This window comes from Empidonax traillii, unplaced genomic scaffold (genome assembly GCF_003031625.1).
Source record: "Empidonax traillii isolate 1590-97213 ecotype Southwest subspecies unplaced genomic scaffold, ASM303162v1 scaffold98:size2021230, whole genome shotgun sequence".
In the NCBI taxonomy this organism is placed as follows: domain Eukaryota; kingdom Metazoa; phylum Chordata; class Aves; order Passeriformes; family Tyrannidae; genus Empidonax; species Empidonax traillii.
In genome coordinates this window covers 1,663,957-1,689,827 of record NW_020955291.1, presented here as the reverse complement: position 1 = coordinate 1,689,827, position 25,871 = coordinate 1,663,957, and the positions used below count along the sequence as shown (strand labels likewise).

The 25,871-nt window shown below is 38.1% G+C and overlaps 1 protein-coding gene across 1 annotated transcript in view; it reads left to right on the top strand.

Moving 5' to 3' along the window:
• Positions 1 to 25,871, top strand: part of FHOD3 (formin homology 2 domain containing 3) — a 354,314-nt gene that overhangs the window by 316,047 nt on the left and 12,396 nt on the right. Inside the window, exons 23-27 of the mRNA XM_027881870.1 lie at positions 9,374 to 9,564; positions 11,131 to 11,323; positions 16,648 to 16,671; positions 19,246 to 19,417; positions 21,494 to 21,655. Coding sequence (XP_027737671.1) covers positions 9,374 to 9,564; positions 11,131 to 11,323; positions 16,648 to 16,671; positions 19,246 to 19,417; positions 21,494 to 21,655 — 742 coding nt within the window. The remainder of the gene's footprint in view (positions 1 to 9,373; positions 9,565 to 11,130; positions 11,324 to 16,647; positions 16,672 to 19,245; positions 19,418 to 21,493; positions 21,656 to 25,871) is intronic.

The window sequence follows — 25,871 nt, the reverse complement described above, 5'->3', positions numbered from 1 at the left end:
CAGAGTGTGAGATTTCATGAATGACCCTTAAAAACAGTACATTACTCGAATAATGTAGTAAACATGGGAGATAGCAGACATAAAAATTCTGTTTAGGAGTCATTTCTCATGTGGAAATGGAAATAATTACAGCAGATAATACTAGTATACATCTATTCCAGTGTCTTGATTCAGACACTGGACAATACCAGCTGCTTGAAAAAAGATCACAAGAAACTTCTAAGGAGGAGGAGAAGGATTTCTCCTAGAAAAATGTTATTTCATGAGCCATAATTCTCATTATGTGCATCAAATAGAGGAATGATTTCTTTCCCACAGGCCACCTTGTTTGGATGTTGAGGGGGGGAAATAACCCTGCATAATAAAATTTGTTTTAAAACTGCAAAAATGAAATGTTATTTTGGCTCCAAGTTTAGTTCTTGTGACAATGAATTCATAATCTATTTTTGTCTGCTATTGAATTTGCCAGTTTCAGGATTTACTGTCTGAATATACTGAACATTTTTATCTTTCTATTTAACAGAATAACTTAGGTTGGAAAGGATCTCTGAAGGTCATCTGATTCATCACCTTTGTCAGTGTAGGACGACATTAAACTAGACTGCTCAGATCCTTGTCTAAGTCTTGAATGATCCTTTTACATCTTTTTTATGAGACCTTTTCCACACTTTTCCTCCATCTTACCTTTTGGAGTGGGTTACACAATAGTAAGCACAGTATTCCAGACTCTCCTTATAACTGTTATATGCTCGCTGTGTTTGTCCGTTCTGCTTTTGCAGTCTTTTGTTAGATGTTCTGTTTCTTTGTGGTTTTTTGACTATTGCTATCCTTTGGACAGCCGTTGTCTTTGGGCAGTTCACCAGGACATCCAGTCAGCCTCCTGAGCTGATCAAGCAATTCAGAACTCGGCCCACTGCACAAAGGAGTCCGATACTGCCTGCAGTGTGCCCTTCGTTACCATCTACAGTAATGACTGCGATCTGCTGAAGCAGATCTACTGTTTATCTCTCAAACCCCTAATAATTTTCAGTCAGGACTAATCTGAATAATTCCTTGCCATCTGTAGATTTTACCCTCTCAATGTGCTTTCTTGTTTCCAGATAATTTTGAAATACAAAGTGCTAACCATGAGACACTTCCTGTTAACCCTGTCATCAAATGAGAATCAATGTGTATTCCTTCTTTTCTTTTGCTCTCTTAACCTCACACTTCATAGGTGGCCTCTCATGAGGCTCTTGTAAAGATTTTGAAATCTAATTTTCTTTTCACTACATACATAATATAGTAGTTATTTTGATGTATTAAATTTCATGTTATTCATCCTTTCAGCCAGTTTACCAGATATAGTAATAAACCTAGACCTCTGCATCAACCTTACTGCTTTTCTAAGGAAACTTTTGGCTGAGTTTCCAAGTTACTAAGTGCAGTTTCATACATATTCATAGTCATTTTAACCAGTGGCTCAATTTCTTTATTTTAATTGCTGTCAGAATTCTTGTATTCTACTTGTTTACTGCTATGTAAGATACCATCCTCCTCCAACACATTTGTTTCTGCTAACAAGCTTCCAAACCTTGCTATTAGTTCACATCTATTCAAAAATGTAATACAGAAAAATGAAAGCAGGTACCAGAATAGGTTTCTTCCCAACATCCTCTGTGGTGAAGTTGGATGAAAAGAAGTCATCTTGCTTCCCTTTTCTATCTTTTATCTTCCTCAGTTTCTTTCATCCCCAGTGATTCCGGACCTCCTACATATTTTCCTTTTTTAATTTATACCATAAAGGAATTTGTGGCTTTTGTTTTATATCCTTAGATATTTTCTCTTTGGATTCCGTCTCTTCTCCTAGTTTTCCTCTTGTAAGTCTCTGTTTAGGCTGGTTTATTGCCTTCATTGAGGTTGGTTTCTCATGTTTGAAAGATTTTACTTTTTTATGGTTTTGTTTCTAATTTGAGTGATTCTTCTCTCCTAACATTTAGGTGTATTACTTTCTCATTTCCCACTACTTCTCTTTGTTAAGAAGTTATTTCACTTTTTTTTTTTTTTATATTGGAACAAAGTTAATCACTGAAATGATATTACCATAAAAGAGAAGAGCCTTTGTTTTCCAAAATCCTTACCACTGTGTATGATGTACTCTCAAGTGAGTCTTCTATTTTTCAGTTATAAAAAGTGGAAGAAAGCTTAACCCACTGCTGTCACTTATAAAAAATTTTAGGTCTAAGAGCATGCAAAATTGAGCACAGTCTTTCAGTCTGTGGTTGCTGATCTAGTGGCCCTGCCCAAAGCGGATGAAATTCTAAAAAGGCCAGACAAAATCACATTAAGAGAAATTATAGCCTTAACCTTCCCCATGACGCCCAAGGTCTCCCTCCTTGGGATGTTCCTGCATGTGTTATACCACTGATGGATTACTGTAACAAGCTCTATTCCCACTTGATCGTAGCTGCCACAAATCAAAGAGTTAGGATGTGGAAGCCATCCAAGCTGCCCTTTTCAAGGGAATGTTCACAGACAAGGCGAAATCTTAGTTTAGGAAAGCTGACAGGAAAGGAGATTAATATTTCACTGTGGATAAGGCTGTATTTTGAGCTCCATTTTGTCTACAAACATCTTTCAGAAACCACAAAGGCTAAATAATTTCCATCCTGTAGATAAACAAAGATGCCCCTTCCCCTGAGATGCACATCGTATGAGAATTTCCTGAGCCTTTGTTCCTGAAAGAAAAATCCATAAAGAAAAAATTAGTCTCCCTCACCAAAAAGTAGTCAGAAAGAGCAGAAACAAAATGGTATAGTTATTGTAAAACTTGTGGGTTTTTATTAAGGAATGAAGTCTTAAATGGCAACAAAAAAAGCAGAGACAAGTGACAAAAACCTACAAAAAAATAGAATTCCAGATAAATAAAAGTATGAAATCAGGTATGGTGCTGATTGTTTAGTATCCCATGATTAAAATCATGTGTCCTTTTTTCTTTTTTAACATATTTTATTTTTTTCACTGAATTTGTACCAGAACTGATGTGCCTGATACTGAACCAGACCCACAGACTTCAGAAATTAAACTCAGTGTTGGTCCTAGAAGTTTCCTTAAGAAGGAGTTGCATCAGCACCCCTATCTTCTCTGTTAGCAAATAAAAAATGTATCATTATTAAAATGTTCAGCTTCTCTTTCTAACCCATAAACATTTTCCCTGTGCATCTGAAAGCTGACCAGCTCCATAGGGTAAACTAGGAATTGTCATTTTCTTCCCCTGATTTTATTTTACTTACAAGATGTCAAACTGTCTAGTTTTTAACGCCTGCAGCAAGACACCTGGATTAGATGTGGATACTAGGCAGTGGAGAAGCAGGCAGCTTCTAAAAATAAGCCATAGGAAATGTTAGCAACATAGGGAAAGCGGAAAGGACTGCTGATAGGAAAGAACTTAGGATGAGACTAAGGCATACACAGGGGAGAAGGAAGCCTGCAGCTGCCCTCCAAGGGACTTGTCAGGAAGCTATGGGGAGAAAGGAGGTGGCTCGCACAGAAGTTCCATTTGGCATGCTGTAGCTTCTACCTAATACACTGGAAAGCAGAGAAAGGAGAAAAAATTATTTAAAAATTCTACCTCCTGTACCCTTCCAGTAGGGTTTCTCTTGTCTTGCTTGACAGGAAGTATTTGTGTGCAGTTATCATTCAAGTATGTTTTCCCTACATTATTTCAAACAAAAATAGATGCCAAAAGTCAAATTATTTTCCATGGGAAAAACAAAAAGGTTGAGGAATGCAAAGTTTTTCACAGTTGTGTCATTCCCTGTGATGCCAGCAGCAAGGACCGCTGGCGCTGCCCCAGCTCCTGGCACGGGCTAGCAGGAGCAGAGGTGAAGGCGGCAGCACAGGGTAAGGCAGATCCTGTTGGCTGCAAGGCATACTGGGGCAAGGGGGAAAGAGCTCCATGGCAAATGAGACTTTGAGGTTCTGTCTGAAAGAGAGCAAATGAGGTTTAACACATATGCCTGACAGCACTGTGGTGTTTCAGTAACATTCCAGGTGAAATGACAGCAGGATTTGTTGCAGATAACACAACACCATCTGAAGGGACCTACATCACCACTTAGTGGTATTGCTTCTTTTTGTCTCACATTGTGGGAACTGCCATACAGCATCTGCAAAAAGATCCCATGTTAGTGTGTTTATTGTTTAATGAACTAAAATGCAGTGGAGATAAATATATATAATTGGGTAAACTCATCTGGTCATACCTCAGTAAGCACCTCTGTCCTTTAATTTTTCATTAGTGTGTTGATTCAGTTGTTCTTATTCCCCAAATTGTTTTTGCAGGATGCCACTTCTTGCTCTAGAATTAGAAATGTTCAGACAGAACCTCCTTTATATTTTTCTTGCTTTCAAGAGCTGGCATCTATTGCACTTGAAATGCGTGACCCACGGTGTGCAAGTTGGACTGGCATTGGTCTTGGGATAATTCTTGTGACACTCGGTGAAGGAAGCCAGTGTGGAAATATTAGAGGAGACAGAGTTTTGAATGTATGCCACAGAAGGTTGCTGCTCTCAGATGACAGTGTGTTTGCAAGGAGCAATTCTCAGAATTTCCTTTGGCACTGAACCAGCTCAGGAAAAGAGGAAGATTTCATGTTCCGTGCCAGAACGCATCCCTGTAATAATGTGAGAATGAACGGTCTGACCCTAAATTATAAACAGCTCAGACTAGGCTGTAGTCTGCTGCAGAAACTATCTTGAACTTTGTAAAGAGAAAGCTTATGTCTGTGATTATGTATATCTTTCTATGATGTACAATAAAATAGTTGTCATTTTACTGTGAATTTAAGGCAACATTTCTCACTGTGAAAGCATTAATCTTCTTAATGCACCTTGTGACTACGATAAAAATGCAGAGATCCAGGTCTCCCTCAGAAAATATCTGGATTTTATATGGTCACCCTTAAAAAAAAACAAGCTGTAGTAATAAACAATATCAAGCAATAGAAAACAAGGATGCTGTGCATATGTAATTAGTTATTTACTGGCCTTCAGAACAAAGCTTTGGATGTAGTGATTTTGAAAAGAAGTGCTTTTTAAGCACAAACCTCAACTTCATCAGTTTCCACTCATTTATTTGTTAGGGGGTTTTTTACTTCAATCCAGTTCTGACATTTTTGGGCTGAATGCTAACACAGGAGGCAGGAAACGTGAGTGCAGCATCTTTGGCTTTAGGACAGTTTTGTACTCACAGTAGTGGGGTAGCTTAGCCCAAAGACTAGAGGAGATTTAGCTGGAAAAGAAAACGTGTGTGTAAAGCACATTCCAGCTGAGTGAATGCTGAAGAAAAATTACCTGTTATCTCACAGTGACTACATTTGTTTGTTGTGGATGGAACTGCATACCTGGAATTGTATATACTGCCCTAGGGATTACATAGAGAAAGGCACTTTAGGATTGATCTACTGCATTTAATTCCCAGTGTCACCTCAAAGCAGGCTTTCCTCTCTCTCCCAAGGAATGAGTGCAATTCCTGTGTTGCCATGAGATATTTGAGACCACAAATAAAAATAACATCCCAACCCAAAGACCAGAAAGGTTCCCTGATACATGTCCTGCCTGAATGATTGGAGCATGGTCTAGTATTTCATGAATGAGAAAGTTTAAAATTTGTATATGCAACAGGTGATATTAAATGTATGGGATGGAGTTGAACTTGAAAAAAATAGGCCTTTTAAAGGACCAATTTTCATGGAACCTGTATGAGCAGGGGAGTCAATGCTCAGCCATTTGATGAAGGTAGTAATTTTTGAGTCAAGGTGAAAACTGGTGAGAAGTTATTTGGGCAGTAGATGTATCTCACAGTATTGAATTCTCAGCCCAGTGGAGTGAGAAACTTCATAGAATTCTTTTTTTGGTGGTGTTGTTTTTGGCAAAGTCATCTGCTGCTATGGTAGCAAGCAGTAAATAATGATATAAAGTGATTAAAATGAGTGATGGTGTTCCTGGCATGTGGTTGGAAGGTTTTATTCTTGGTCTGAGTGTCATTTGTGCAAAATATGGTGGTGCATCAAATTGAAAAACAGATTTTTATTTTTAAAGTTGCCCATTAGTGACTTAGGAAAATAGTTTGCTGAGGCTCTGTTTGGCTTGTGTCACGTAAATGAGTCTTTACGTCCGATTTGCATATACTGTCTCTGGCTAGTCCACTCTCATGCAACAGTGTCTACAGAGGCACTTTTGAGAAGACTGAACGGTGGACCTAACAAGAGATTTCACAGATACTAATAGTTCTGAATATTTTTCAGCTTGTGTGAATGTGAATGGAGAGGAACCTGGCAGGAGAAAGGAGAAACATATCAAATATATCTCAGAAACATTTAGAAAGTTGCTTTTTTTAAATTGGTTTACAAATGAAAATAAACATTACTTAGTGTCTGAAAGAAAGGACATTTTTATTTTGCATAGCAGCCTAAGACCACTCATTCTTTTGCTTGAAGAAAAAAAAAAATTGTACAATTAGTAGCAAAAGGTAACAGAAAGCAGGACCCTCAAGCTGCATGTTTTTTGCATATATATGCACTGAGGAGGAAGAAGAAAAAGAATATATGTTTCCACCTCCTTGGGCCAGGCACAACATCCATATGCTGCTGTCCAGGAAGAAAGCCATAATGACTATTTCAGATTACTACTTCCCTTTATTCAGGGGAGCATAGTTATAAAATAATGCCACAACAATACTTGTCTGGGTATGTCCTATGCTGAGCTCTCCTGGAGCTACAACTCATCTCAATTCCATCTTCGTCCCAGCATGACCCAGCTGCAGGCAAAAATTGGTGCATCTTTCAAGAAAGAAAGAATGAAAAAAAGGAATTATGTTTTTCTACCATTATACAGCATTAATTCTTTTAGTAAAGTGTTGGAAATAAGAACATAAATAAGAAAGTGCAATCCATGATGCCTTGGGAATGATGTGTGGACTGGCAAGGAGGTAGTATGATATTATATATGCCTTTTCATTGTTTTTTTATGCATAATATGCTGAATAATTGTTGCTATTACTCTACACAAGTTCTTGTTCTTCTTATCGTAGGAAAACATCGTTGGGGAATCATTTCTCGTCGTTCTTATTAATAACACCCTAAACAGAACAACAGACCTAGAGCAGACTGAAGTGTCTGCACACAAAATTAGCCCTGGTGAAATAACTCTTCCCGAAATATCAGATGGAGTACCTGGTTGTATCTGGGAAAAATTGGACTTTTAATATTTCACATCTGGGTATTTTTCTGTAACTGTATTCCTTTCTGTCCACAAATCAGTGACCAAACACTAGAGAGCTGGCAGCCAGAGATTTCATGAAGGTTTGGCACATTCTTGCAGGCACAGTACAGTTTGCCTGTGGGGAATACATAGCTATATTACCCTATATCAGATTTCCTGCTTTACTCCTTCAAGCAGTTTACATCTTTGCTTGAGCACACCTGTGCTCCCCAGAGGTTTATTCTAGGAGATCTCAGATGGCATTCCCCTTACTACAGTCTCCTTAGGACTTCCCCAGAGAGCTGAACTTTTGTTTATGCTTAAAAAAATTCCTGTGTATCCCTTAGAACAAGTTATCATCCACAGTCACTGCAGGAACTTCCCACTCTTGTGAATGTGTTGACTGTTGGCAGATTTCAAGGGACTGGGAATTTGCCGCATCTTTTCCCCTCAGACTTGTTGTTCTCAAAAAATGTTTCTTGAATCTCTACAGGCCTGAATCTCTGAGCTTTTTGATAGATTAAAACTCATTCTCTTTTCAGTGAAAGCTGTCATAAAGTGTCATAAATTTAAATTTCTCAGCTGCAGGGACTGAGAGGCTTCCTCAGCTAGGTTGGATAATTCTTACTAGCAAAAAGACCTAGACTTTGGCTTTTTTTTTCCTTAACAGGAATGCTAGTATTTTTTCCCATGTGTGTTTTAGATATACCATCTGTGGAGAGCAGCAATGTGTTTATCATCAACAGTGAAAATACTGACCTGGAAAGGACTTTTTTTTTTTTTTTTAAACATATGCATTGATAGGGATATAAGGAAAGCAAAAACCCCACAGCTGCTCCGCCTGCAGGGCTTTTCTGAATAGCAGAATGGATCAAAGGATGTTTTTAGTTCCTTGTGAAGAGGAAAAATTCATCACTTTAAAAATCACAGCAAAAACAAATCAAATCAATACCAGGAGCTTTTTAATAATAATGCATTTCTTATGGCTATCCTCAGTATAGGTCTCAGCAGTGGATGCTGAACACAGCTAGGAAGAATGAAATAAAACCTGTCTCTGACACTGGTTTTCATTTAGCATTAAGGAATTAACTGGGATACGAGACTATAACATCCCAAGCACTGATGTGTTTAGAATCTGAGAGCTACGTCTGTGTTTTATAGCTTGAGTTCATCTGAACTGTGAAGTGGTATTATAAAATATTTTTTTCCTTTCTTCAGAATTCAAGAACATATTTTATAGTTTTTTTTTTCATCTGTTTTGTGCTATGGCTGGGTCGTTAATGCACTTTGTTCAGTTGTTAGCAACACATCCTGAATGTCTTCTGTAGACTATTGCGATTTGAACACCTTTTTTGGTCGATGAATAAAGGACAAGCTCTCCCTCACCTTCTGTGGAATGTGTTGGCTGGTATCCTGATGAGTTTTACTGTAGGATGCAATCAATTATTTTAACTGTGTTGAGAGACTTTCAAAGTCGTTACATGATCTTGTTACAAGCCAGTAAATCCGTACTGTATATCAAGGGATGAAAGTTAGTGCTGAGATCGCTAAATAATACATACTTTCAATAAAGCTTTAAAAAATTCTGGCCTGTGAATTTTGTGATTAGAACTAGATCATCTATTAACAAGTCAATACATGACTAGGGAATAGATCCAAGTGCTTCCTAAAAGGGAGAAGTGTTGGCAGGGTACAATGGTGAGCAGTGAACAGGGCATAAAAAGCTATGAGTAGTAGAGAAAAGGATTAAAAAAAAAGAGAAAGCTTTGTATTACCTCAGAAAGAACTGAGTCATGCCGTTGCTTGGTGCAGACATAAAGTTATTAGCAAAGGAAAAAACACATCACAATATTTTATTGTCCCTTCTTTAGCTGTTAGGCCTCCAGAACTAAAACCTGGGGTATTTCTTTGTTTTTTCAGTTTTGCTTACTAACATTACATGCCTAGACATAGTGTGACAGAGAAAGCTATTTCTATTTTATTTAGTAGTAATTAATAATGTGACTTAATGTTGTGCTGCCACTATATTGACCCTTCTTATACATACATTGCATTGTTCAGGTATCTAAATATATAATAGCCATGTTTTCACTTCAAATGTTACCTTTTATTTTCCTTTCTTTTTCTTCAGGTTGACTTTGAACAACTCCAGGAAAACTTATGTCAGATGGAAAGACGGTGCAAAGCATCATGGGATCACCTTAAGGCTATAGCAAAGCATGAAATGAAGCCAAGCCTAAAACAAAAAATGTCTGAGTTCCTTAAAGACTGTGCAGAAAGAATCATAATCCTGAAGATTGTTCATAGAAGAATAATTAACAGGTACAGAATTACACCGGTAGCAGCAATATCTTGATAGTAAATTGATAAGACTATAAGTTATGACATCACAGATATGTTTTTTAAATAAATGTTTAATCCACATTCCTGCAAGAAACATTACCAAGTTGTATGTCGTGCATACTTTGTTATTGACTCCATTTAAGAAAGATCCCCACTCCAGAAATTTCTATATTTCTGATTGAAAGAAGCAATTGTCCAGGCAATCATTTATTCCCAAGGTGCAATTACTGGGTCTTTTAACACCTACTCCCCAAAAGCTAGCAGCTTTATGTTTAAGTTGCTATATGTTCTGTTCATCCTTCCATGTTTTTGAAGGGAGTTGGCTTACTCCCTTCAAAATAAACAAGAACAGACTGTAAAAAAAATGAAGTTTTAATGACAAATTTGTCATAGGCAGAAGTTGAAGCAAGCCTTGTAAAATGAGTTCTTTTGTAGGCAGCACCACTCTTATTTGCAAGATCTACAACTATATGTTTTATACCTATGCAAATGAAGACAGAATTAAGATTCGTCTCCTCAGGATTTGCAGATGGGTTTAATGAAACTGCGAGAGATTTTCCAGCTTTTGGATAATTTCCAGATTGCTGTGGTCAAAATTAGGAACTGGATTCCAAATGATCCCAAATTTGTGGATATGCACTTGGAAGGCTGATTCAGCTCTTCTTATGTTTTTGTAATGATTTGAGGTTTATGCCATAAGTAAGCAGAAATCCCAATTGCAGTGAAAGGGATGTGAATACAATAGTTTCATGTTGTGTTTATCATATGCATTCTACAAATAAGAAAAATATCATTTTTTCCCTATGATAGCCTGCAACTACTTCTGTAGTTCTTACAAAATGTATTCTTGTCCTTGCATCTTTCTAAGATTGGGAAAACTTTTTATCATCAAGAATGTAGATGCAGTTGAAAGGGATTCCCATACATTTTTAAACATTCAGTGCGCTGTTGTAAATCACAAAGTATAGAAACAGTAGTAAAAATTGCAAATACTGCAAAAGCTCTGAATGCCACAGAAGAAGTAAAACTGTGAATTGAGAGTATCCCAAACTAATTTACTTGGTAGATAATATAATTTTACGGTCAGTTTTGTGAACCAGAAATTCTTTCCTTCTTGTGTTTGCTAGCCTGTAAATCTGCATTCTTCTTGTCTAGGCTTTGCCCAACATCCTAATAGCCTCTTTGAAGTTGCTTAATTCAAATAAATAGAATTGAAACTTAATAAATATTTTTCTATAACTGAAATTAAATTGATCATTCACGTGCCAAATTAGTCATATAAATTAGATGGAGTTCCATAAACATCTTATCTCCTGCATCGGCCTGGGAAAGTAGACAGAGATGAAGTTATCATAGGCTAGACTTTCATGGTTTTAATTATAAAACATACCAGTGTTATGCAAAGCATCCATGAAAATTCTGTAGCACAAAGGAAGTGATGGGAGCTCGTAAAGTAATACATGGATTCAGTAAAATTTTTTTCCCAGAGACCATCAATAAAGACTTCTTTTTTCCCTTTACATTTATGAACTCATTGTTTTCCAGGTTTCACTCATTTTTGTTATTTATGGGCCATCCTCCCTACGCAATACGTGAAGTCAACATCAATAAGTTCTGCAAAATTATTAGTGAATTTGCTCTGGAATACCGCACCACCAGGGAACGAGTTCTGCAGCAAAAACAGAAACGAGCTAACCACAGGGAAAGAAACAAGACCAGAGGGAAAATGATAACAGATGTAAGTGGCAAAATGTCTCTCCCACAGCATGGATTTTTAAAACTTTCTTTCATTGAATATGATATACGAGGTGTTGCTACTCTCTTTTTATTCTTAGAGGTTCTTCTACTGAAAGTAATGAACTCCATTCTCTTAGAAGACAAAACTTGCAAGTCCTTGATTGTGTATATTTTCTGCTTCATACAAGTGTATAGGATGAGAACAGAGATTAAGCATCAAAAAAGAGCTTCTCTGTGTTGCACAGAATATCTAGAAGACAGGAGCTGTCTGTACCTGATCAGCCAAGAATATGAAAAAGGAAAAAAGCCTAGAATTTGACTCCTAATTGAGAACATAATTTAAATTATGAATCATTGTAGCTATTTAAGTGACTACAACAAAATTTGGATGGAATTTTTCCCTCCATCTTTGGGTATTCTAATATAGTCTTTAGTCTTGGAATTTTATATGTTTTTATGTGTTTGTGTATATATATATATATGTATATATATATATATATATATATATATATATGCATGCACATGCAGCAATTTTTTTCTTAACTTTGAAGAACAGAACAGCCAATTTTATTGGAACAGAGTACTTTGGGGTTCTAAAAGAATGGACAAATTTATGTTCATAGTAGATGTTACCCCGCAAACTTTTTGACTGTATGGTTGCATACTCATAGAATAAATTAAAATAAGATTATTTTTCTTAGCACAGTAAGTTCTAAAATCCCCTTGACTTTTTCTATTTTTTTTTTTTTAAAGTTGATGTAGTTTAACTCAATCCAAATAAAGTTTTAAGAAGTGCCAGTACTTAATAAAAGTTTCCAGCTGTCTCAAAATTCAAATCTGGACTCTCTATTAGGTGCAAGTGGTTCATTGCATATGAAGTTATCCCTGCCTTTGGCATGAAAAACCCTAAGCTGATTATAGTTTTATGGCTCAGGCAACATGGGTCAATATATATATATATATATATATGTATTGAAACTGATATAAACTGAGATTGTATTTAAGTCATTGACTTATGATCATTTGTAGATCTTTCCTGGCAGTATACTCTTTACATTTGGAAATCTGCTCCATCTAGAGAAAATGTTAAACCTCTGTTATTATCAAAAGATTTTTCTTTTGGTCTAGCCTCAGGTTAAGGAAGAGACTCTGATTTTATACAAAGGCTATAATATAGTCATACAAATTTTTAAAACTATGACTGGGGATTTTTCTGATATATTCTAGAGTAGCTAAAAGACAGCGTTGACCAGAGTCTGGTAAATTAAAATTTTCATTTCTTCAGATAGCTTTTGCACTTTTTACTAGTTTAAGCAATATTGAGATGCAAAGAAATTGCTGTTTTCCTACTATATGATGTAGTGTTTCTGTATTATCTGTCCAGAAGAACTGGCCATGGCAGCACAGAAAGCTTCTCTGTTCCTGCAGCAAATGCTAGAGGGAAAGGAGATCTGATCTCTGACAGCTGGGTTCAGGAAGCAGAGAAATGGGACCCTTTCAAACCTGCAAAAGGCTCAGGCTTGACTACAAGTCAGCAAGGAGCAGAGATAATGGGACAATGGCTGTTTCTTGAAAATGAAGGAAAGGAGGCCTCAAGGCCTTTCCCAGAATAAAAGTATTATTGGATGAAGATTTCTTGTTCAGTTCAAGATGCTGTTGAGATTTGGCAAGAAGTAAATGCCATCTGACAGCTAGTGTTACACCTAAAAATATCTTGTAGGTCTTGAGAAAGGAAACATTTTTTGCCTATCACTAATTTACAATTATAGAACAGTTGTATTAGCTTAAAACCAAAAAGCCCACTGGAGTTAAAAACCAACATTCTTTAAAATTGCCCTAATAGGAGTGTTTTTAACGGTGTTCTTTATGTGCCCATATAGTTATTTCTGAACTTGCTAAATCTCTTTAACCATAGCCCAGTAATATGGCCTCATTTACCTTTAATTTGAATTGCAGTAGATGGTAAAACAGAATTAAAGTTGCGTCAGACTGTTTGTCATAGCATGCTTTGACAAGTTCAAGGTTAGTTCTACCTCAAAACAAGTTTCCAAGTCAGCAGGATGGAAGATATTTATGTGCAAAGAATGATGAAAATGGGGAATTTTACTGTAGTCTTGTTTTGGCTGTGGTTTGTATCTGGTCTTGATTTTCTTAGTGTTTTATATTCAAAGGCATTGGTAAGGGAAAGTGGATCAGTAATGCATTGACAGTGTGTTTATGAGTTACAAAAAACTCGTGGGAGAAAGTTGAGGTCTTCACATTGGAAAGAAACTCGTTGTAGAAAGTAATTACAATATGTAGTAGTCATGTGGAATTTTAATTTCTGCTTTTGGTGACCTAAAACTATTGTGCAGTTATTTGAAATTTACCTCTCTGTCCTTTTGGAAGTTTCCTCAGGATCTCATTTGTATCACCTTACAGTATATTGTTTTTAGGTGGATGAAGAGGGATTTTAGCAAAAGTGGGAAAAGAATAAGCCAGAACCAAACCAGTTCTTAACGAGAAGTCACGTATTTCTTAAACCTTGGTCCCCCCTGCAGTCTTGGAAGGCAGAGGGGTGCTGGCTCATTCAATAGAGAGAGTCTGCTGGCTCTTTGCACGGAGAACTCGCATCAGCTTCAGCAACTACTCACATGGAGTAGCCTTTACCACAGATATCTTTATGTTTATGTGTTTTTTAATAGCTGAAGTGGACTGGGCACTGTCAGTTAAAATTTTAGTGAATGTTGTCTGGAGGGGAGGGGTAAGGAAAAAATAAAATGGTGAGTTACCACAGTTTCACAGGGAAAATTGCCTAGCCTCTGTAACATTATGTCTGGCTTTAGCCAACATTAGTACTCATTTCAGGCTCTCTAAAAATAACAAGCAAGCAAAATAGGGAAGAAATGCAATTATAGATACAAGTCTGAGCTTTTTAATGATTTATAATAACAGTAGGTAAATAAGCATCTGTCTCCCAGATTTATGAAACTCTGCTTTTCATGATATTTAAGAGTTTCAATTCCAAAATTGCTATGTAATAGAAATAATATTTTGAAACAGCAAATCTACCACATAGAAATGGTAGCCTAAAGGAAAAATGTGAGGGCAGGAGGGAGCGAAGGAGAGAGATCTCAGATTGTCCGGCAACATGCAGTCTTGGATGACAGAAGAATCAAGCAGAAATTACTCTTTAAAATTAACTTCTTATACCTACAAGTGGGATTCAGTATAGCAATATTTTTTCACAGCTTTTTGGTAATATTACATATAATGAAATTCCTAATTTATTACTATTGCTCAGGGTATTTATAAAGATGAAATGAAGAATGAAATAAAAGGCAGAATGCACACACCTCTGTGAGAGCAAATTCCCTTGTGAAACAAAAAGTTGATTTATTTATTTTGATACTTCCACTCCTGCTGTCAGTATTTGCTGGGGGCAAATGGCTCTTCAGACATGGCAACATGATAAGGGCGGTGAATTGCTCCTCCTGTGCACTGGAGTAGCTCTGGGTGTAGAAGGATAGTGGTTCTAGGAGTGACTGCTAGCAGAAAGAAGAGAAATGGTAATTCCCAGGTACTGGAAGTGAGCAAAGTCAAGCAGAGAAGTGTAGAGAGAGTCCACAGCAAATCACTTCTAGCTAGATTAGGCAGGAATACCAGAAGCTGGGACTTTCCCTGTAAAAATCTAGCTTGATATAAAGTAATAATATCATAGATTTTTGCTTGGAGCACAGTCTTTGCAATGTGTGTTCTCTGCTATTTTGCCTTACCCTTTTTATATTGTTTAGCTTAATTTGCTCTCCTGCTGCCTTTTACGCATTAGATAGATGTACAGGATGATGTAATTGATCAGATAAATAGATGGGAGTAGAATACAATAACGTTGTTACTTCCCATTCTTCTTCTTTCTGTTTCATATTCATCCCAAAAAGTGAACAGTGGTCTTCCTCAGAAGAATTGCTTAACAGTGTGAGTCCCTGCCCCCAGGGGATGGAAAAAAGATAAATAGGTCTTTCTAATATAACGGGAACATACCTGCCAGGCTCCCTCTGCAAAACACACTGCCTGTGTTTCTGTTAGTACCACTGTCTCCAAAGAAAAATAAGCATCTCAGTCTTTGAATAAAACATACCCTTAAAAAGTAATGTTAATGTGCTTCTCAGCACTCACAGCTAATCTTCTTACGGAGATTGTGCTGAAACTAGACTGAGGGCCAAAGTAAATCAGGCTTTCATTTTTAATGATGAATGTTTTTGGAACAGAATGTATCAATCCCAGACAGAAATCGGAGCTGAGATGGAGATAAGGTCAAAAAAATGTATTAGTAACACTAGGGAAGGGAATAGTATTGGTGGAATGCTGCTTCTAAAAAAACAAACACAACCCACAAATAAAAAAAATGCATCAAATTTCTGGACTATGTTTCCACTTTGTAAACAATCATACTGAAAATTATGGAAACAAGGAGCCCAGATACTTTAGAAAATATGTTTTACTTCAGGAACCTTCTATGTCTTACAATGCAGTGAAGAATTCCCCAGGCATTTGGGAACACAGCTCTAAATAGTTTGCTAATTCCCTGTAAATCCCCAAATTTAAGAACACTCCATATCTCACAATATTTTTATTTGTCCATTGCATTTAATGTAGTGTAACTGTCAAGGTAGTTTTACACGCCTGCTGTCACAGAGAGTGAAAGCCCTGAGTGACAGTGGATAATTGCGTCTCTCTAATTTCCAGTATCAAGTATCAGGCAGCTACTGAAAAACTTCAGGCATTTATTCAAAGACTACCCAGCATTTGATTTGAGTGCTCTGTTAAACTGAAAGTTGAAAAGCCCCAGCTTGAAAAAGGAATTAAAACAAGCACTTAAGGGTAGAGAAAAGGAATTGCCAAGAAGTCGACCTCTGCACTGAGAGAAACAACAGCCAGGACCTCCCTGTGCTGAACATAGCACAGGGAAAAGGAGAGAGAGTCCTTCCTAGTGTTCTCAGTTTTCATAGGGGAAAAAGTGGGCAAACAACTGCACAACTCAGAGGAGAGAAATAGGATAGATTAGGGGTAGTTTCAGTTCATAATTTCTCTAAGAAAATTCAGGAAACTTTTACATACCCTATTGGCAGTGATAGACTGCTCTACGTACAATTAGCTAAAAAAAAAAAAAATGGAGCAAGTTGTTTGTCTAAAGAATTAAATCCTTATATGTTTTCTATTTTCATGGCCTCCTATTGCATAAACAATACCATGGTTACCTCTTACTCTGTTGTGGTTTGACCATGCTGTCTTTCCTAAATTTTGCTGTTTGTCCTTCTCCACCCTGTCCTTTGTTTCCGGCGACAGACTGATGAAGAGGAGGATGCTGAGGTATGGTTCTCTGAAAGAGCATGTCATCCCATGTCTCCTGTGTGCTGTGACATCTAATTTCTAACTCAGATAATATAGACTGCTCAACTCCATCTGCTCTGCTGGAACAATGAACCATGACATTTTTCTCATATCTTTTTGTCTCAGTAATAAGAATGCATTTTTACAGTCAGCTTGAACCATATGCATACCTGTCCTCTGGAATAAAGATATCCTGATCTGAGGCCTTAATAATTTTAAGTTGCCTCATTTCTTTTCCTTAATGTATCTTCATTAAACTTCAAAGTATCCTCATTACCCAAAACATCAGTGATATAAATGTTATGGGGATCATAAATGACCTTGGGCTACAGATTGTCAGGATAATTTCATACTCATTATTAAGCTGTGTAATGCCACATGGTAATATTTTATAAAGTGTTCAAAAACATTAGGATATAGCAATGTTAAGCAAATTGTAATTGTTTTCTTTGCTGTATAAATTGAGAATAAGACACTTTAGTCATCATAGAGGTGAGCCGTGTATCTATCATGAAGTGCTCCTGAAGGTGATGTCAAAAATTAGTGAGTGATTAAATAATTTAAGAACTATAATGTTCTAGCTATATTCATAATAAAGCAGTTTATCGGATTGAGGAGCATCTATTGTGCAGTGCATTTGTTGTTCAGCATTAGAGCTTTCTTCAGTTTGCTGAACATAAACAATGTCGTTTAATGCTCGCTGTTTCATAGTGGTGGTCATTTGCTCAAGAAGCTGGGGTTTGGGCAGTAATTTATGGCAACATCTGAAATTAGGAATAAAATAAAACTTTTGACTCCAGAGCTTCACCCCCAGTGATGATTTGTGCTTGGGACACTGAAGGAAAATTACATGAATTAACCTGTTTATGCCAACATATAACTAACGTGTGTTATAGTAATTAACAGTTATGTGAAGGCTTTATCCTTGGGTTTTTTTCTGAGATGGTATTGATTATCTTTACAATCCACGCTGTATAAGACAGTAGTCTTAATGTAAAAATGGCATGCACTTTCATAGAAGTTTTTCTGTAATTTTTTTTTGTCTTTTAATTTCACATGTGAAACTCTAGCACTTGAATACTTTCACATCAAAATGTTGCAAGCTAATATTTTAACAAGCAAACAAACTTCTCACCATCAAAATAGGTCTCATACTGGTATATTTAGCTCAGTGCCTTGTAGGGATTATTGTTTTGCTACTCAGTTAACTTGCTACCTTACCGCAAAAAGTCACGATGTTAAAATAGGATCATACTATCATTAATTTCCAGATTAAACATTTTCAATTTGCAGTCTTGACAACCCTGGGGACTCGATCAAAGCTCTGAAAGTAGGGCCCAGTCTTTTCTTCCAGTTTCCCATTCTCTGACAGAAAGGCTTTGCAGGTTTTCATCCCTTTAACTGACTGGCCTGATACCACCAAGTGAATAATTAATGTTGTTTATTACGGAAAGGAGGAAGAGAATGCAGCACTTTTCCTTTCATCTGTGCTGAATCAGTCAGAGTAAGAAAGCTTAAAGGAGAAAGAAAATGTATTTCAGTGTCTGATGCTGGGCTGATACAGCTGAGAGTACCAAGGGGTGTTATCTGTTGATGCCTGTTGGTTGTCAGCAGGGTTGGTATTTTCTGCAGCCAGGACTGTATTTTAAATGTGCTCTGACCTGTCTGTAGGTTAGAGCATAGTGGTGAATACCACCATCACAGCCCTTTGTAGGCTTGTCTGAGAAGGGAGCTCTTCTCCTTAGAAAGTAACCGTTTCTGCTGTTCTCATCTGTTCCTAGATGGTTGCTTTCAGTAACTGCTGGGGCTGCTGCATCCCCATGCTGTGCATGCCCAGCTAATGTAGTTGCTGTTATTCTTCATGTAGTCGTGGTGACAGGGAAGCAGAGGGCAGATTCCTCAGTCTCTTGTAAGGTTTTGTTTGTTCTTCTAACTGCTGACTGCAATTTTTGTGTTTTGGCCATGAAATAATTTGGCTGGGTGTTTTGGGACCAGAGATTTTTTCAGGGTTACTGGTAATGTATTTTAAGGTTACATGTAGATAACTGTGTTTTAGAGCAGTTTGAGAGTTTTGTGTGCAGCAAGGCAGAGAGGCAAGAGGAAAAGGTGTCTCTTCCTAGACTACTGTCCCCGTTTTGCCTTGTTACTGCAACTCGTACAGAAAAAAAAGCAATTTTTTGGTTGTGTTGGGTTTCATGCTGTCCCTCTCGGCATCATGCCTGACCCCAGAGCAGGCCCAGTCTGGATTGAAGGTTTCAAAGCAAGTCCTTGACTTGTACCTTTTACTCTTAGACATAAGGACAAAGCTCAAGCTAATGCATCTGTTTTGACTCTGACTGTGTCTGCTCCCTGCTGTCACCCTGTTTCAGATTTATTTCTGGTCAGGGTGCATGCTTCTGGAAGAGGAGCAAATGTTGCTGGGCTCTTTCAGGAATAGCTGCACTCCAAACCAAGCCTTGGAGGACACTTTTCTCCTTGCAGTTCGCAGTCAAGACTCTGACCTATTCTCCGTGTTGTTTTAAGTTGAAACAACAAATCCGTTTCCTCCCACAGTCAGGCAAGTTCTCCAGCAGCTCACCCCCGTGCCAGAGCCAGCCACAGGGGCTGCAGTACGCCGAGGATGCTGCCGAGCATGAGAACATGAAGGCTGTGCTGAAGACCTCCTCTGTTGGCGGGGAAAGCACCATGGCGCTCGGGGTCCGCACTCGCAGCCGGGCCAGCCGAGGTAAGTGCCAGCAAGTGTCCTGGTTGGAGCACAGTGCTGATAACACCAAGGTTGTGGGTTTGATCCCCGTATGGGCCATTCACCTAAGAGTTGGACTTGGTGATCCTTGTGGGTCCCTTCCAACTCAGAATATTTTCTGTGATTCTGTGATTTTTTGCGGTGCAGTACCCACACAGTGGCCCAAATGTGGTTCATGGCCCCCATGCATAGCATTTATGTCAGAAAAGGTCAAAGGGGAAGGAGAACAGCCCAGTGGTGTTTTCATGCTGGAAGTGGCAATTTGGGGCACAAGGACGCAGAAGAATTTTCCTGAAGTTTTAACACATGGATCACAACGAGAGTTGTGACTCCATGTAGGAGTCCAAGTCTGCAGAAATTCCCACCTCTCCCCACACCATAATCATGACTGCCCACTAGCATCCCAATTTTTTATTCTTATTCTCATCATGAAAACAAAATGGGGGATCCGGGGAATCCACAATGTGATTTTCTTTTTATTTTCAATAGAAGTAAATAAAAAGTAGCAATTCAAATTGAAGCTAAAAGACCTAGCAACATTTTATAAAATTAATGATTGGGTAGAGGAAAACTGATAGGAAAAAGATGGTGAATCTTTTAACCACCTACCTGCAAAACTGCAAAGATAGTGGGTATTTTTTTTTGTCTTTTCCTCACCCCTTCCATACCTGCAATTCATAGAAGATGGTTTTGGAGTGAGGGTGATGCACCAAAATTCAAGTCTTCTGTTTCCTACTTTGGTATTTCTTCTCCCTCACATCTGGGTATCTTACACTTCCTTGACTCTTTTTTGTTATGACATCCAGAACATCCATCATTAAGTCTCTGTGTGTGTAGTCTTTTAAGGCTTGAAACCATGATCCTGTCTTAATTTAGAGGTTTCACAACCCCAATTTAAGAAGCAAGTCAGCTAACTAAAGTACAAAGAGGAAATACTTCAAGCTGCCCTGCAACAAGCTGAACAGCTGAAATAGTCTATTGAATGCTAACGAGCCATGTGTCCTGATTGTGAGAGTCAGCTTGTATTCCCCTGAAGGACAGCAGAGGCAGAAGATGGGTGAGCCAGACAGGAGCTTGTCAAGAGCGCTATTGTAATACAACTGGTCCTGACAAGAGCCAGGAGAAAAGCAGCAGAGCAAAGGCCTAATCAAAGCTGTTGTTTATTGACTTGAGGGATGTGATATAGACTGGCCTTGCTAGTGATTTTTGGCAATTCTATCACACCCATGCTTTTGCAAAGCTCGCTGTCAGTGTTCACACTGCACACTAGCCTTCAAATTCTTTAAAAACAAAAAGCACACAGAACAGTAGTCAGTAGTGGAGGAACCCAAAGATGTGTCACACAGAGCTCTGTGGAGTAAGGAGTGCCAGAGCCTTGGATTCAGAAACATGGCTCACTTGTTTGTTCGTGGTTTTAACCAAAACTGCTTATTTAGCTATTCAGCTTGCCAAGAGCTCTTCCTTTTCTGCTCATAACAGAGCAAATGCAGTTGTGCCAGAACGCATCCAGCTTTGTGATGAGAAGGTGAATTCTTCATTGTGAAAGGGACAATGAGACATGTCAAACCACACTTTCTACTCTTTTCATGTCTCCTTTGCACTAGGTTGGGATACAAATGCTCGTAAATTTATTCTTTCTCTCTTTTGGTACAAAGGACCTGTGTTTCTGATTTGCCTCAATCCCTAATGTGCCATGTCTTCTAGTACCTGTGTAGCAAGGGGAGAGGGAAACACACGACCTTGGCTTATAGACAGCCTCTAGGAGACATTTGCCAGTTGTATGGTCAAGAGCAAGACTCTGAGGCTGAAAGGAATAGAAAGAAAAAAAAAAATATTATAATTGCATTTGAGCTCTTGGTTCTCTGCTGATACAGCAAAGAGTCTAGGGTATTATTTAGAAATGTTCTCCAATAAGAAGAGTTTTCTTTGGTCAAATTGAAGTTGTGATGACTGAGCTGCCTGCTGCAATTCCCAAAAAAACTCAATTGCAAAACCAAAGTGACTCAAGAGACTTTATGTCTTCTTTTCCCTTTAATTCACTTGTTGGAACTTTTCCAGGCCGTATCGGTTCGTGGAACGCTGGCAATGACGATTCACCGAACGCAACGGATGACGCAGCGGATGAGATCATGGATCGCATTGTAAAGTCCGCCACCCAAGTGCCAAGCCAGCGAGCCGTGCCTAGAGAGAGGAAGCGGTCACGAGCAAATAGGAAGTCATGTGAGTATATGGCTATTAAATTTCTCAAAATAAGCAAACATGCAAATATTTAGGTATATCGGTGTAGGAACCAGGCCTTTAGTAGGCAGACATGCGTTGGTAGTTCATAGTTGCTCGAGTGTGTACTTATGATTGGCATGTGTTCCTCTTACTGTTGTTTAAACAGTGCTGTATGCCGTGGGTGGCTCTGTCTTCTACAGAATTTGAAATGTCCTTAGCAGTAAGAGAAGATTGGTTAATGGTACTTTAGAGCTGATGAGGGTACTTACGGGTTACTAGAAAAGTCAGGTCAGGACCTCAAAAGGAGACTGCTTAAAATGCTATAACTTAGGGTGAACTGGCATAAAGATTAACAGCTGTATCTGTAGCTGAATTTATTCATAGCAAAAAGTAGCTTGAGATATTTCGCCTTTTAAAATCTCTCTCTCTCGTGCTGTGTGCTATCTTTTCGCAGCCCTGAAAACAAAATGTCTACTGCTGCTTGGCTGCAAAGTGGTTATAGAGGAGTTTAACTTCCACTGGGAAGAAAAGGTAGCACATTTATAAGGTGGTCTTTCAATGGTGTAGTGTGACCATGGGGCTGAGCTGCGGCACCCAAGTTTGAGGAATTTGGTTTCATGCTTTAGTAAATACAGTGCGTAAGAAGTGGTGAACTTTCTGCCTTTTTTTTTCTTTTCCTCATGTGCAGAAACTACTGCAATTACTATGAGAAGGATAAGCATCCAAAGAACGTAAGATTTTAGTGTTTAATGTCATTCACCATATGTGGCTTTTTGACTACCTTTCCATCCATCTTTCTAGCATTTCTGGGAAGTTAGGACAAAGAGGAGTCAACAACAGTGAGTGAAAAATGACACAGATTTTCTTTTTTGTGGAACTGTTCTAACATAATGGGTGATCAAAAACATTTGATATTGCTATAAACCAGCATGTGCTGAAAGCATATTCACTTTTCCCAACATGCTAAGAAGGGAACTTCTGCATGTGGCAAGAGCAAAGGCAAAATAGACACTATGGTTGGATGAGCCAGCCTCTAAGCAAAGAAAATGAGCTGACACTGGATCGTCTCTCTTACTTTCTGTCATACACTGTGCCTTACCTCTTTGTGGCATCACCTCCTGCTGCTACCCACTTCCCCACACAGTTCTGGTGTTCTGCACGTGCTGACTGCCCCAGTTGGCTTGTGCATATGAAATAAACCTCCTGTATGTTTGCCTATTTCCGTGGTGTATCCCATGATAAAATATTTCCTCTGTTAGCAACACTGTCTTAATGCACACACATACCAAAAACTCTTATTCTTGATTTTTACCAGTACTTTTTTGCCAAGGAAACACTTGCTGCAGGGAAAACAAAACAGGGTAATGATGATAAAAATACTACATATTTTTCAATGGAACTGTCTTTTATATTTAGTAAAAAACATTAACAGGGGTTAAACATTCAGTAAATGTTTAGGCTGGGACTGATTTCCATTGTAATTAATCATGATACAATCCGGCTCTTTTGCTTGTTTTTTCTTCAAGATCTGGATGAGACTCTAAAGTGGATTAAAAGGCAGTTTCAAAACAAACATAAAGTTCAGTAGTTTAGTGTCCCTTTGAGCTGATATGTGCAGAAGTGTGGAAGGAGAGTATCTTAACTGAACTGTTTCACTCTGGTAGATAGTCAATATACCTGGATGATGAATTCATGAAGTAGATTAGCTTTAAAATACACTCGGCTGCAATGACAATATGGCATCTCCAGGAAATGAGCAGAGATCAACCCTTGTTAATGCATGATGCTAGTTAATAAATGAGCAGAAGATATTTCAGATAGAAACACATAAACATTTTAGAAAGTGGATTTTTAGGCATACCATAATGATTTAGATTAACAAACACTATGATATTTATTGTCTGCAGAGCAAAGAGACCCTTTTTTCTAATGGGTTTGATTCACCACCTTCAATCTTCAGGCTCACATGCACATCTTTTGGCTTTTGCCGTGAACCTGGTATTCAATCTGTTCATGGACATCAAAGAGAAACTCACTTGAAAGGAGTGATTTTCCCTGTGCATCAGGTTGCATATGTTTCATTGCTTTCAGTGCAGAGCTGGAAATCTTGTCAGGCTTACTTAGCATTCAGCAAAGATTTTAGTGAACATGAACTGAGATATGTTTTTAGCAAAATCAGAAACCCAAAAGATTTATATACAACTGCACAGTAAACATTTCCTGTGATTCAGCCAGAAGGTTCTCGCTGGCAAGGGATTTTTTTGCCTTAAAGAAGACAGATGAATGTGAAGTAACGAAAAAAGAAACTCAAGTCATTTATAGCTAGGGGAAAGCAGACACAGGAATATGGAAAAGGTTATGTTCAATTCAGGAAGTAGCTGTAATGGGAAAATGAGACATTTTGACATGTTCATTTGAACAATTTTACCTTTTGTGGTTGTTGAGAAGTATGAGCATATCTGGTATGCAGAGAGCTTAGTTAGGTCATAATGAGGTAAAAGATTTTGAAAGCTCAGAGAAAGCAGCAGAATTGTAAAATGGAAGGAGGAATAAGTCTGTGAGTCATCCAACAAAAGATAGATTGAAACATATGTGCTGGTTGGAGATAGAAAGGTCACTGATAAGTCATGATATGACTGAAGCTCACTGAGACCTGGGAGGAAGGAATTTGCTCAGTGGGAGCTGAAGTGGATTACAAAAATCTCAGGTACATGGTAAGTGCATAACAGCTGAGTTCCTGTGATGATCTGAAGAGAGAGAAGTTAAGTCTGGGCTAGACCTTTATACAGTGGAAGGTTTTAAGGATAACGTTTGGGAATTAGAGGTACAGTAATCAACTGGAAGTCACTAACTTACAACAGGTGTTCAATTACCTGCCTACCAGGTGTAGTGGAGTGGCATTATATATGAGAAAACATTACAGTTGTACTTGTTCTTCAGAAAACCACAGGACTGATTGAGCCACAGAAACTGAAATGCTCTGTCACCCCCTCGAGGTAATCGTTCAAAGATAGCTTCAAGGCCAGTCACAGTGGGAAGCTTCTGCTGGTTTAAAATTGAAAGCTGAAAGTTTTTAATAACATTATGGGGAGCTGTTCAACTTATCAAAGAAATAAAAAATAAAATAATTAGGATTGCCTGGTTCTCCTATAAGGTAAGGATAGTCTTCACAAATGGTGCCTTAACAAACAGTGAGTGCAATTCCTATGAGTCAGCACCACAAAAAATCATACTTCAGTTAAATAAACATGAATAAGCATATGGAAGATATTTTCAGTAATTCTGGCATATGCAGAGAAACACTTGTGAATGTTGAGCCAAACAGGCTTATAATCTGACCTCTGTGAATGGCCACAGCTCAGGAAAAGGACCAAGGATTCAAAAGTCCTAAGGATTCATTGGTTCAAACGCTGATTAAGCCACAGGGTAGTAAAACTAGACCAGCTGACCAGTAATTACCTTAAGGCTAAAACATGAACGTACAAGTATTTTTCTTCTTCTTTATGGATTGTTATCATTAGCAACATTCATACTTGAAAATGCATCTTCGGGCTCCTTTAAGTCAAGGCAGCAGTCAAAGAGTGAGGATCCCAACTCAGGCTTTCCAACAAGCAGGTAACTGCATCAAGGAAAGAGCTCTTTAAAGATGGCTTGACAAGGCAGCGCTGTTTGCATCTACATCTTTATCTGACCCTGAGTGCTAAACTGTAATGTACGACCCAGGTGTGACTGATTTTTGATGGTGAGTAGCACAGTCATGGTTTTATTGGATGCTGCTGGAGTCACTGCATGGGGAGGTTGCAGAGCAAGAGGCTTGTTTTCCCACACATGGTTTCATCTCAGATTGTCTCTATGTGTGTGCACTCTTATTTCTGTTAGATTTTATTAGAATTGAAAATCTCCTTTAGATTTGAGTTAGAGAAGTGGCTTTGGGACAGATAGTAATTGAATCTAATTTAATCTAATATCAGTTTAATCTAGTATTCGAAGGAGATAACTTGATTCAAACTTATTTGTGATGTTTAAAAATAGAGAGGAGAGACATGATAATGTCTCTTGTTCTGTTATCAGGCTTTGAAATCACATGTTAGCCTAAAAATATACCCCGTGACAGACCCTTGAGATATGGAAACATCTCATAAGGATTTATTGATTTATTTACATATTAGCTTGCAGGGAGTAAAAAATTCTTACAGCCATTATGCCGAAGTGGATC